General features: G+C 33.7%; 1 protein-coding gene across 1 annotated transcript in view; it reads right to left on the bottom strand.

The window, feature by feature from the left end:
- Positions 1–309: 309 nt before the first annotated feature.
- SATB2 (SATB homeobox 2) overlaps positions 310–14,881 on the bottom strand; it is a gene marked incomplete at its 3' end in the record, with an annotated part of 131,427 nt that continues 116,855 nt past the window's right edge. The window contains exon 11 of the mRNA XM_081346759.1: positions 310–765. Coding sequence (XP_081202885.1) covers positions 310–765 — 456 coding nt within the window. The remainder of the gene's footprint in view (positions 766–14,881) is intronic.

Consider the following 14,881-nt stretch of genomic DNA (forward strand, 5'->3'; position numbering starts at 1 on the left):
TTATATACACACCACACATCTGCACACTGTTATTGTTTCCTTCATTGATCTCATAAGTTGTTTCTTCCTGTAACTTGCTTGCTAGAGGGTCCTTTCGTAAGTGCAAGATTAATAATGATGTAATCCTATGTGAATTACAATTAACTGTCTCAATAAAACATAAAAAAGTGTAACACTCAAGTGCCTGTTACAAGGGAATGTCTGATTGAGCTATGCAAAATAATTGTTCAATTTGCACGTATTCTATGCACGCTGGAAATTTAAAAAAAAATTGGAACCATGTATTGCTTTGCCTGTGATATTTTCACATTATCTCTGCTCAGTCTCTGAAGTAGTTGCTTTGTTTTTTTCTGAATTCTCTTCTTCGGTTTCCACTTTGTACATTTCCTCAGAACCCTCCTCACTGTCATTCTCCTCTGACTCAGTCAGCAGCTCTTCATCTTTATACTCTGCCACATCCACCACTGTACCCAAATGCTCTTTTAGTTTCCCATGATGCTTTACATGGTAACGCTGGTTCTGGAAGAATTTGATGATGGTGTGCTTAGGCAGATCCAACTGGGCAGATAAAGTGTGGATGGCCTCCTGGTCTGGATAAAGGCCAACATCATGGATGAAACTCTGAAGGATACCCAAAGCCTCTAATGAAATCTTAGTACGGGATCTTGGCTTTTTTGTAGATGCATCCTCTGCAGGAGGGGGCGGAGCCTCTTCTCTTGGTGGGGAGTTTTCCTTTGCTGGCTGAGATTGCTGTCTATGAAGTACCTGCAAAACAGACAGATTTGTATATTTAATCAAAGTTATGTTCACACGAATCTAGCTCATTGTTAATCAAATTGGTATCTTTGCATTTATACATGGTACTCAAATATTTATATGTTAAAAAGAGCTCATTTTATTGGTTCCACACATAGGCGCATATGAGCAGAGAGTATTGAAAGAAATTTGCTAGGCTGATGCAATGAAGACTTACTAACTTCTGATTTACAGCTTAAGTATATTCACTAAAAACATGGGATAAGCAAAAAGAAGCCTTGAGTCAGAGGAAAAAGCATATTCAAAGAATAAGGAATTATCTCTGCTCTGCCTCATCAGAGGACGAGTTCCATAATTTTTTTAAAAATTAAATCTAAAGATAAATTTTGTTTCTAGATATGGATCTTTGGCATTGAGCTTAAAATCATAGGCTTGTTTTGCTGGTGAATCATTTATATGTACCATTAATGGTATAAGACCTATAGCACATTATTTGCTTTCATTTCTTTCCTTTTAATACTCAGACATGGTTTAGGACGGGTTTATGTATATATATGAATAAATGTAAAAAAGAGCTGTGCTGAATCAGAGAAAATGCCCATCTGTTCCAGAATTCTATTCGTGCAACAGTTCCAATTTACAGAAAGCCTTCAAGCAAGATATAAGCAACCAGTATCCAGAAACAAACTGTCTCTGATCCTGGAGGTAATCAGGCTGACATGTTAGGAACATTCTAACTGCAGCATTCTATGATTTCTTTTTAATTCAGTTGTTTACCAGGTATATGGTGAAATTGTTGAATTGTACGGAATTTATTTTCATTACTTTTCACTTTTTTTGTGCAACACTTTAATTCACAAAGCAAATTATGACAATATTTGCAGTGATCACTAATGCAGAAAACAGGAAAAATATGTTTTATACAGCTTACAATCTATTATGTCAAGCAATATGACAGTAATAAGACTAGAATAAAATGTCACAACTAGAAATAAATGTTCCAGAAGTTTTGCACCATCACTTTTCACCAATGTGTGGTCCAGTGATGCCTTAGACAGAAAGGGAGAGGGAGTCAGGGAAGAAGGCAGACAAGCATGCAGGAAGGCAGAGTTCAATTCTAAAACTAAGTTGTTGCTACAAGGCAGGTCATACACTCTTCAACTTTAAGGGTAACATAATAAGTATATTACAATTCTTTTATTTAAAAATGGACATTGACGTCATCTGCTAAAATTAATTGGCTCAGAAAAATTATGTTGTTATATATTATAGTAATGAGTTAAATAAGTAATAAAAAGACTAAATAGGAGCCTGTTTTCAAAACAACAACACTTGTTATGAGATCTATTAGTTTAATAGTAGATAATCAGCTTACTCTTTTAAAGGCAGTCTCCTAAAATCAGTCTAATTTTTTAAAATCATAGGGTAACAAAGCAGCACTGATCTTAATCATTAACTGGAAAGAAGGCATCTATTTCAAGATGGATCATCACCTCATTGTACAAAGAAGTGTATACAGGTGTTAATTATCTTACTGTTATGCTATGTATAGGATGCATAAGCCACTTTTAAAGATTGGTGTTTTTTTTTTCCAGAGTTGCTTACCCTCTGGTAAGAAACAGCCCTGACAGCATGGCAAATAAAAGTAACCTATCTTTGTAAAATCCAATAGTAGACATGCACTTTGACATCAACAATGGCAAAAACTACTTGTAGGTCATGTAATGAAATTTGGGATTCTTAAAGACTTCTTTTAGAATATGTGTTCTGCTCTCAGGCAGAACTTGCTGGGATACCCTGGCATCTATAGGAGGACCCAGATTGTTGGGGGCAATAAGCTGACTTTGTAATAATGCCGCTTGGGGGTGTGTGTGAAAGCCCTAATAAGCAGGCATATACATAGAATGAAGGCTACTGCTAAGCTTGTAAGCCGCCCTGAGTCTTCGGAGAAGGGCGGGATATAAATGGAATAAAAATAAAAATAAAATAAAATAAAAATCTATAATCTTCTTTCCGAAGGCCTCAATGGGGCATACTTATTTTTCAAATGACTGCATTTACTTAAGATGTTTCCTCCCTCTCCCCCCCACCACCATTTTTATTCAACTATATTTAAAGACCAAGTTAAATGAAAATACTTCAAGGAAAGCATGACTATCAATTATCTGTACTTTTCACTATATTTGACTGGTAGAAACCCAAATCTCAATAAAGTTATACACATCTACAGATGACAGTTCAGCCTATCACCGTTAATGATGTTAAGAAAGAACATCAGAACTGATTATCAATTGTTGCCTTAGGGCTATTTTGGGAGTGAAAATCAATAATGTATTTGATGACTTATACTGAAACTTTATATTCTAATCTAAGGCAAAGCAGTAGGACTAATAATTTGACATAAAATTATTTAGTTAAGCATGTTGGGTTTCTCCCATCCCCATTTTGTAGATTGTTAATTTCAAGCCCCTGCTCCCCCTGTTAAAAGAGAAGAAATATAAATTAACATAATGCTATCGGGGGGGGGGGGAATGAGGGTTCAACTAGCCATTCTGCCTCACAGACTGAAAAATGTCTGCCTTCCTCTTTTGGTATCAGTTACTTGGTTTTGGTGGCTTGTATTAAATCAGTTACCAATTATTCTGAACTTCAGCATTGTTATCAAGGAAAGTAAGTCAAATTTCTTACAGCATGTATAAACAAGAAGCAAAAGTGACAGTTGTATCTGAGCTGAATCTTGCATCCACTACAAGTTGTCATTGATTGAGTATAAACAGCAAAGCCCAAAAGGATTGTATAAAAGCAGACTGTAACTTAAATACAATGTATTGTTTATAAATAGGTCAGCTCTCTTCATTTATTTTTAAGTAATTTAGGATTATAATTCAAACATGGCTTTGATTTTAAGCTTTCTACTTTCACTCCTCCCTCTACCCCTTCATTAAGCACATGAGTTTTCTCTGCAATTGTGACCATCTGGAATTGACTTCCTATTTTTTCCTCAAATCATTTCCCATCTCCTTGCAAATCTGAACTGAAACATGTTTTCTACCCTAGCCACAGGTCTCAAATGTTTCTGTTTCCTTAATGCATTTCCACTTTAATGTTAAGGCAGTGCTGCATCCCTACTTGCACACAAACGACAAAGGACAAAACTGTTTTGTTTATTAAAAATTGACTTTTCTTAGGTACTAATTTTCACCTTTTGAGGTATTAACTTATTCAGTAGAAAATGTACAGATACCTAATATGATGAAAGCTGACTTTAAAAAGATAAGTGACTTCTATTAAATCATACAACACTGCAATATGTTTTGAAGGCCACAATGAAATCCAGCTGGGAACCATGTGTAAAAAATAACAGTACACGCCTGCAGGGAAGGAAGTATGATATGGAATGATTACATTTAGGAAAATATATAATGTTGTATATCATTATGGGAATGATCTGTATTAGTTGTAATAAACTAAGGCAGTGGTTTCAAACTATATTCCTGGAAAATCTGTAGTTCCTGGTAAAGATATTTCAACTTCCTCAGTCAGAAGATTGGCAAATGGTTGGAGTCACTGCCATTTATTTATCCACAATAACTGATTTTTCTCTGCTATGATAACTAATAAAAAATATTTACTACAGAGTTGATATTAGCACAGCATAGTCTCTGCTCCCACTCTTTTAATTAATAAAATCTTTCCTGCAATATAATCTGTTAGTAATGTCACAGTGTATGTAACCAAAATTTTACCAACTCACACTGTGCAAGTTTGTGTGTGTGTATGTATGTATGTGTGTGTGTGTGTGTGTGTGTGTGTGTGAGAGAGAGAGAGAGAGAGAGAGATGATGTTTACATCATCAAATCTCAACATTCTTTGCTTTACAGTATGGTTGCTTATTTCCTTTTTAAAGAGAATTTGTACTGTAATGTTCAAATGTTAAGTTCTCATATATCTTTATAAATACAAAACTTATTAGGTGTTAATGTTAACACGTTATCATGTTAATGCCTGTAACTTCTGTAGCTATTATCTCTAAGTATTACATGAAAGCTACTTGACTTGATAACAACTTTCATATTTCCATTTGGTGATGTATGTTAGGTTTCCTAAATGATTGTATAGACACTAGGAATCATTTATGAAGCAAGTCCCACTCTCATGGGATGTACTGAAGTCAGTCAGTATTTAGCCAAACTTGTTAATAAGGGCTACTACAAATATGCAGTGAGAAATTTCCAGAACTAAAGGTAGTTACTTAATAGATTAGATGGGAGAAAAGGAAAGATACAGAAAGGAAGGCAGGAATGTCATTTAAAAAAATATTTGAAAATCCATCCTCCACTGCCTTTATCTCCATCCTTTCATAAAAAAATACTGCTGAATACCCATATTTGTCATCCTATAGAGCTATAATATTACACCCAAGAGCCAGTTTGGGGTAGTGGTGAAAGCATCAATCTAGAAACCAGGAGACCATGAGTTCTAGTCACTTCCTGAGGCACAAGGCAAGCTGGGTGACCTTGGGCCAGTCACGTTTTCTCAGCCTTAAGAAGGAGGCAATGGCAAATTGCTTCTTTGCCAGGAAGCATTTGTCCAGGCAGTCTCCGAGAATCAGACACATTTGAACAGAAATAAAAAAGTACACCCAGCTAAGACACATTAATATTCCAAGTAAAATTCTCTCTCTCTCTCTCTCTCTCTCTCTCTCTCTCTCTCTCTCTCTCTCACACACACACACACACACACACACACACACACACACACACACAAACACACACACAGACTTTTTAAAAGTGGTTTGTTTTGCATTAGGAATGGATAGTTCTTTATTGGAAATACTGTGTTCAGTGCCCCCCCCAAGGCATAAAGATTAATCACTTGGTTTTTTAAATTTCATTATCTTTTAACAAACTGCCATTTTTTTAAAATAAAAAAACCTGATTAACTTTTTAAAAAGTGTTCCCTGTATAAGACTGAAAATTTTAGCTTTCCTTCTAATACGTAATGTCAGCATATTGCCACCAAATTTTGAACGTAGAGGAAATTATTAATTTTTTCAATAAGCATAGTCCTCAAGTACAAAAAAAGGATGAAAGTTGCTTGATCTTTTTTTGAATGTCTCGTACTTGAGGTTTCTTTTCTCAAGACTTTTGGGGTGAATGCAGTGGTAACTGGAATGAAAGTGAAATGAAGGTTTACTTTGTGTGGCTGTCCCAGCTACATAAAGATCTTCATAGGAGGAATAGAATCCTTTCAGAAACATACGGCTTACTGGTTAATGTTATTTTTTGCTATATTTATTAATGAAGCTGTTGATATTATTATTTTTGTTAAAAGCTTTTGGACACCCTTGAAAATTCTGAGTGACAACAGCAGAATAGTTGAAAATAAATCATGATAGCATACAATAAAATTGTAGTGAGTCAGGAAAATCTTTTGTGTGAAGTGAATTTTATCAAACAAATGGAATCAGTATGTACATATGGGTACAACCATATATCCAGTTTTTCCTATAATTCATAGTGGGCATGCTCTGGATTGTTTGTTTAATCTTACTGTGATTTTAGAACTGCTTTAACATTTGACTGCTAAATCAGATTGAGATATATTATGAAAAAAGTATATGAATTTTTTAAATAGAAAAAATAAATAACAGATCTTTTAAATGCTGCCATTCCTAACTTTTCCTTAATGCTAAGGAAGGCTTTGCAGCTTATATATATTCTCAAAGCAAAAGGTTGCAAGCTCTGTAAACATACCTTTGGAGAACTGTAGCATGACTTACTTGTAGCCAGCAATTTATAGAGTGAGGATAGTAATAACAACAATGTTTTGGTAGATATTCTACAAGTTTTAATGCTATTGTAACTTGGCTGCATGGGCAATAGGATCAACATTTGATTTATTAGTCAGAGAATCCTGCCAAGACTCTAGAATCTGCTAGGAAGCTCTATTTCTTAATATTCCTAGAACATTGCACAGAATGATCACTTGCTCCTGTGCTCATTTTTCCTTGCAAGAAGTGGTTAAACCTGATTTTACCCTTTGTCCTTTGGCTTAATAATCGAAAACTTCATAAGGATACCAAGATTATTTTCTTGGAGTTGGAAGCAATGGTTTTGTACCATGATGTAATAGAACAACATTAAATACAATGATTTAGTTCCATCATTTTTTTTTAACAACACAGCAACCTACGGTTACAGTCTCAGGAAAATTCAAATCATTATTAAACAACAACAACAACTAAAATCTATCTATGAAGTGATGACAAATTACAGACTACAGATGTTAGATTACATTTTGACTTCAGGCAGGTTTAATATAACTTGGCTTCCTTTTTACAATTGCTAGCAGCATGTACTGTTATGGGCAGGGGAGTTAAAGTACTCAATAAATGAAGACCATGTCAAAAGAAATCAATATGAGCGTGTAAAATGGTAGGAAGTCTGATAGATATAACTTTCCTTTAATATTGTAACTAAAATGCTACTGGCATTTCTCATGTATTGCCTTTTTAAAGATGGTTTAATAATTGCTTCAGAAAACAAATACTGATATCATAGAAAATTGAACAACTAAGGTGTGACATACAATAAATTTAATTTCATGGAGGATTTCTGTATTGTGATTATTTATTTAAAATGTCCCTCCTCTTAAAATATTGCTTTCTTTGAAGAATATTTTTTTAAAAATCAGCCCTTCTAGTTAATTTTATGTACTAGAATGTTCAAGGCATTAAATTAAGTTTCTGTAAATGTTATCTGCTTGAATCATTACAAATAAAATCATTGCTCAATGTCAAAAGGAGAACCATAGCTTAGTGTAGGAGTACATACTTTGTTTTCAGTTGATTTCACATTTAATTTTGGCATCTGTTCTTAAATAATTAAGATTGAAGACTGAGGAAAATGCTTTATAGGAATCATTGGACTGGCCACAGTAGCATCCTTGGATCTTGATGGTTTCATTAAAATCATGAAACCTGTGTCACATTGCAAGATTTACTCCTTTTGTACAAGTGTCTAATGTTGCAATACACAAACAAAAGAGGCAGGGCTTCTGATACCATATTTTTGCTTTCCCCCTTCTACTCCCCCAATCCTTCCTGCAGATGCTGATGACTTATGATAATTTTCTGGATAAGTCATATCACTTGTAAGATAACATGCCACAGGTAGAAATTACATGTACATTCAGTGGCCTGATTAAAGTCTAATTTTGGCACAGTGAACAACCCTAAAAATAAAAAATAAATCAAAGACAGGCATACCAATACTGAAATTGTTGTAGTTTGTAGCTAGACTCTTCCAATGACTGATGGAATGAAAAAAATAAAATAACTGAATCCTCCATTTCTAAAAATATAAAGCAAGTGTTACATAGGTTCTGCACATATCTCAAAATGAGATATGGATTTAATTTAATGTCCATAATCGATCCACGCTTACCATTTTAAAACCAAATATTGAGAATCACCCATTTTTACTTTCCTCTTCTCCTTTTTGGTTTATTTAACATCTGGCTCTATTGAAGAGTTGTCAAGAAGCAGGCAAAGTGAAAATTATTAATTTTCATTGGCCTAAAATGCATTTTGGATCTTTTCTAAAATCAAAATAGCTACCTTTTTTTCCTGGCACTCTTTATTTGTATAAATAAAACCTTTTAATCTCTAAAGAAAAAAAACATAACTACCTTTGCTTTTGAAAATAAAGTCTAATTAAAATGTATTCTTTATTTGAAAATGTTATATATCATATATTATTGGCCCTGAACTCCAGATGTAGGTCTGATTCAATTATCCAGGCTGCAATCCATACTTTAATGGACCGAGAAACAAACTACCCTGTATATTGGGCCATGGAAGTTATTAACTTTTCTTGTTCTTTTTCACTGAGCAAAACTTGAAAGGCATAAGCAATTATGCCTATAGGGTCCAATTATCTTCCAACATTTGACTCTTGATTTGCTCCTATTTCAACTACCCTCTGCAGTTCTTGACACTTACTACTTCCTTCCCCATGTCTGTTTTTCAATGTCCTGGAGACACTGAAGAATCCATATCATAATTAAAAAGGTAACATCATCTCAATGGAGAGGAGTTATTCATGCAATACTTATCCATATTATGAGAAAATGTTGTTGGATAAACATGTGTTGATTCTTTTATGCAGACCAACTTTAAGTGAAAAAATTATTACTAGCTTTTACAACTGATGAATGGAAATGTAGAAAAAAACGGATTAACTTTTTGTCCCTGATCCCACTGCATATGATAACCCAATTATATTAAGAGAAATCCATAATTAGTTTTATTTAACTATATTGCTGTTTACACATTTTTAATAATGTCTTTATACTGTATAGCACTTTGCAGAAAATACTGTTTGAAAATTTTAAACAATTTTAAGACACATTTTAATGTTTTATTCTTCCTTCCAAAGTAAAATTCATGTAATTCCACTTGAATCATACTCCTTCTGTTGGTTGAGCTTATCTATCAGGAAAAATGTTTTAGACTTGTACAAAAGCTGTGCTGCATCTAGTATTAAAAGGAACATAATGATACAAAATAGTGGAGACCATCAATCCTAAATCAAATGGCTGTACAGGATCATCCTGAGTCAAAAGCTCACTGAAATATAACCATTTTAAAGATCTGCCAGAATACATGGATAATGAAGGATACAAATACCTCCAGCATATTCTACCCTGGGAGCTGTTATTCAGAAGAAATGCTTTTTAACTCAAATCCCTCTTGAAATGTTCACACTGGACAGGCAGACTTATGCTTGGTAAGCTGATGCTTCATATGTGTCAAGGCTGAGCCTGATAGATAATAAACATCATTCTGAACTGGGCCCAGAACCTATATATGTTAACCTATATATAGGTTAACATATGTCTAATTTTGCAAGAATGGATTGCCCCAGCCCATAATCTGGCTGTTGTATTTTGCACCTGCTGTAACTTCTCAGATTTTGTTTTACTTACAGCAACTAGACATTGAAATCAAATAATGAATAAATTATTGAAGTAATTATATACACTGCAGTTGTATTTCTTATCAATGTTATAAGTTATATTCAGATTACTGATACTATGTTTTAAAAAATATGAATGGTATGATATTGTAAGGTTGATGTGATTTAAAGGTCTTACCTTTGTGGGATTAACTAATCTTCTCAATTTGCATTCTTTCCCTTATAAAATGGACTTCCCTGTTTTAAAACTTGACTTTTACTGTTTCAAGAATTTCTAGTCAATAATGTTTTATATATTTTGTCACTGTTCTAAGCATCCAATATATTTTGCCTTTAACTCTGACAAAGGTTTCATCCCATGTCTTTTTACAGTTTTGTGTTGCTATTTTGCAACCTTAATTTAAAATACAAGTCATACTGGGTCCCTTGAGAATATTTTGGAATTAGTAGCATAAGAAATCCTTCAACTTTTTCCACAAGGACTCTGTTAGGGACTATATGCAGCTAGACATTTTTTACATGGATCCTCTGATTTTTAAATCTACCCATTTAAATTTTCTTTATAAATTAGTTTACTATCTTCTATTGAAATGAATTTGTCTGATTAGCTCTAGCCACACTTGTTTAAGTTTAATGTGTATTTTAGAAAGCATCTTCTGAAATACAGAGGGAAGGAACATAGAATTTTGCCCTCTTGCTAAAAGTCTATTTGTCACACAAATATCATATTCCTTTAGCAAAAATATAAGATTTGATGAATTACTTAATTATATGATTCATTCCCAATTTATCAAATTTTCCCTGCAAAAGCTAGAATTGTTTCTATTAAAAAAGGGCATAATTTCACACTCATGTCTAAAATGATAATTTCTTTGTTATTCTTCTAGAAAATTTAATGACTTCCATAGTATATGTACAATGCCAAAAGAAATTTGCATCAACTGTATGAAAGCTTTTGGACCCGAGAAGTAGGTCATCGAAAGGTTTTGAACTAAAAACTGTTACAAGTACATTCTACTGATATTGTATTTACTATCATAGCTTTTTAGGTTTTTGTTGTAGACTCTTCTATATCCATATATTTATGGTTTATGCAGCTCACATAAAAGTTTTACCAACTGGTTATAAAAATAAGCCAAGTTCCTTATTATAATATGTGCCCTACAGATTCTGTTTCTCCTATACACTTTCTTATTCAAGTCTAACTGCAGATCGCATTACATTGCTGAAACAGCATATTAATTCCAGTGTTTTGCCATATACTGTATTAGCCCAACATATAGTCTTCAGACTTTTGGGGTCATGAGCTCATTTGGAAACTGGAGAAACAGTTACGTCTTCTTTTCAGGAAGATAGAACAAATAAAGAATTTGCTGCAGAAATTGAGAAAGAGGTTGAACTCGAGACCCAAATATAGAATCAAATACAACTATTAGCCAAATAAAAAGGCAAGTATTTTCAAAGAAAGAATGTAAATCTTAATTCTAAACATCTCTATAGTGACCAAAATAAGTTTCAGAAAGGCACAAGTTTGGACCCATTCCCAAATATCTTTACATATACCATCATGAACATGGATTTTTTCAGAAACCTTATATTTTTATTCATGTTTTTTAATTCCACCTCAACCTTCTCTATTAAGGAACAGGACTATGATGATATGGAAAAGGAAATCCGCGATGATTTTGTAATTTACAGTTTTCTCATACTAGGAAAGACCTATGCATACATTGGCCTCAAGAATGTATGCTAATTATTGTATTCTTGTGTTTCAGCTATAACTCCTGTTTAGCTGTCAGTGCTACAAGACATAGTCCCTTTATTATACGCTGAATTCTTGCTCATTTTTTTCTGTAGTTTGTCAAAAAAACACCTCCAAGAACTAGGGAAAAAAATAAATATAATCTTAAGAGTTTATTTATTTAAATGTATATGTGGCATAGTGCTTGTTCAACTGAAAATAAAGCTTCACCAAATAGGGAGATTAATTCTTTGAATTTGTACTTTATTCTTGGTGAACTGCTAGAGGAAACAAGATGTCCGCTCATATATGTTTTCTTATGTGTTTCTGCAGGCTTCAGTTCTCTCATTCCTACTCTTCAATATCTATCTGAAATTGCTAAAGGAAATACTACTGATATCCAGCAGTCTTGTTCAGAAACCATTTGGCTCCCTGCTTGTTCCACTTTAGATAAGGTAATAGGTTTATAGAGGGACACGGTGGCTCAGTGGGTTAGGGTTAGGGTTCCTAGCCCTACTCAAAGACAAGGAAGACCTGAAGTTACTCAAACCCATCACAAATCAAGTTATTGCTTCTGAAAGGCATCACAATGTCAGTTATTAATAACTGGAGAGAATTATATTTTGATTTTCTGCCCCAAGCAAAAAAGAAGTAAGATTTCGGGCCACTATATAATTTATATATAATCTGAAGGTAACATACAGTCCTTGACTTATGATCAAAATTGGAACCAGAATTTCTGTCATTAGCTGGTGTGGTTGTAAAGGAAGTCATCATGGGACTGGACCCATTTTCATGTCCACTTTTACCATGATTGTTAAGCAAATCACTATTGTTAAGAGAATCACATGGCCATTAAGTAAATCTAGCTTCCCCAATTGACTTTGCTTGTCAGAAGAAGGCTGGGAAGGTTGCAAATCATGATCATGTGATTGCAAGATGTTGCAACCATAATAATTGCAAGCTGGTTCCCAAGCACTCAAATTGTGATTGCGTTATTGTGGGGCTGGTGTGACAATCATAACTTGAGAATGGATCATAAGTTACATTTTTCAAAGCTGTCATAACACCAAGCCATCATTAAATGGGTTAAGTCAATGGCAACCTGAAATTGTCTCAGTGCCTAGATCTGGGAATTCTACCCCTGCTTAACCTTTTGAGTTATAAACATTCTGAAATCACCATTCATTTTGCCCGAAAATACTTCCTATGCCCTATATGTAAAGGTTTGTACTGTACTCTCACATCCAGTTTTCACAGTTCAGCAATAATATCTTGAGTATTAAATGCCTTATTAATACTCATATGAAGTTGTTCTTCATCTCAGGTAAGGGAAAATAGTTTCCTAAAGGAAATCTCTAACGTTAACTAGCAATTAACTGCAGGGTTCTGATTGAATATACTATTGATTGCTCTTATAATAGGCAGTTTCCTGTTTATTAAGCTTTATGGGTAACCCAGGTGCCAAGACATTAAAATGTCAACAATTTATTAATGTTAAATTATCCCTGCTCCCCCTCTTTCTCTCAACAAATGCTCATATACAGTATTAAGCCACAATGAAATTATACAAATCCACATACTTACCTAAAATGCACAGACCAATAAATATATCTGGGACTATCCTTTTAAATCTGTCTTTGCCATCTACAATCTATGTACTAATTTTATATATTGATAATGCTCCACCTCACTCAAAGGAAAATTAGATGAACCCTTACTTTCTCATTCAACAATCTAAATATGGGATCTTCAGGACAAGGACACACCTGCACTCTAGGTAGAGTTTATGTAAATTCAGGAACTATCTAATACAAAAAGAATTGTTTATATAGAATTTTCTATGACTTTAGAAGTGAATCTTTAAATATGATTCTAAAGCTCTGGCTGAAAAGCAGCTGAATTGACAGGATCTTGCAGCTTTCATCAGAATGATGAAAGGATTGTGGGATCACACTGCAAGCTGTGTGCTGTTTGGAAGTGCATGGAATGCTACAATTCATATACAGTAGAAAAATGAGCATGCATCATGATATCACACAGTTCTGGGTTTTTTCCAGTCTTTTCCCCCTTGTTCCCACAGATGTGAAAAGGTAAGCTATGGGAAGAAGGCTACAATTTAATTGTACCTGGGATCCTGAAAGAAAACACACTGATTTTAGTGTGAGTGTTATTTTAGTGATATTTCCATCTTCTAAGAAGCTTTAAGCAGTTCCGGATATTTTTTTAAAGACTGACACAACGCAATTGCATTCTTCTCCTTTAAAGTGAGCTATAGTACATGCAACAGCTGCCACCTTTTTGTCTGTCTAAATTCAGAGGTGCTTAGATGAAAACATACACAAACTAGCTCTCACTGTCTGGGAATTAGCCCTTTTAATTTGATAAAGAGTTATCAATATCAAACATAAACATTTACTAAGAAAAAGTTGATTTTACTCCAGGGTATTAATTTTTCATTTCTCCCACCAGCATTAAACAGACACTAAGTTAGATTTAATTAACAATTTACAAGAGAGAATTATTTAAGGGAATGTTCACATATTTGGCTTTCAGTGTCTCAAAAAATATAAAAAGAAAAGTATTTATGAATTTACTAGAAAAAGCATTTTAATTAAATGCTGTCAAAGACAATTGCATTAATGACTGCGCACGAAGGAATTCAAAGCTAGCCAAGTATATTTAGCAAATAGGAACTAGGCTTTGGAGGGCCATTATTATTTATGCTTCCGCAGCAGCAGTGAGTCTAGGTCACAGTGCCAAGTGAAATCAGTTATGTTATCAGAACTGATTATATTTATTGACAAGTATTACACATTTTAAATCCCAGAAGGCAAATATTTTCTACTTTCAAAATGACAGAAAATTATTTCCTGCTAGTATTAAGAAAAATATGAGTGAAAATAAAAAATAAATACTAATAAATATTTAGCACTGTTGGAGAGCTATTCATGAACATATTTTAAAGAACAAATGGAAATATTACGATATCTCTTAATTGTTTTAATCAATTAAAGGCATTTGTTGTTCAATAAACAATTGACATAAATAAGCAAATGAATAATTATTCTGGTAAACGTTCTTTAATTATTAATGAGCATTCAAGGGTAATCAAGTAGCATCCTAAGATCTCAAACTGCTGTAAACTCGCGATTGTCAAATGCTCATGATTGTAAAATCAAAGACTGGCTAGAGTTAAGTAATTAACTGCAACAAAATAGTTCAACAGTTATCAAATAGATGACAAAATCAGCCAAGAGGTCCTGCATTTCCTGAACAATTATGGAAGGGCACATGTTCTAAATTTCAGTACTACCATTATGCCTGATAGAAGTAGAACGGGAGGGAATCCACAGTGTCCACACACAAAAAATATATAAAAGAAATTTAACTGGATATTCTT

Source organism: Vipera berus, assembly GCF_964194415.1.
Source record: "Vipera berus genome assembly, chromosome: 1".
NCBI lineage: Eukaryota > Metazoa > Chordata > Lepidosauria > Squamata > Viperidae > Vipera > Vipera berus.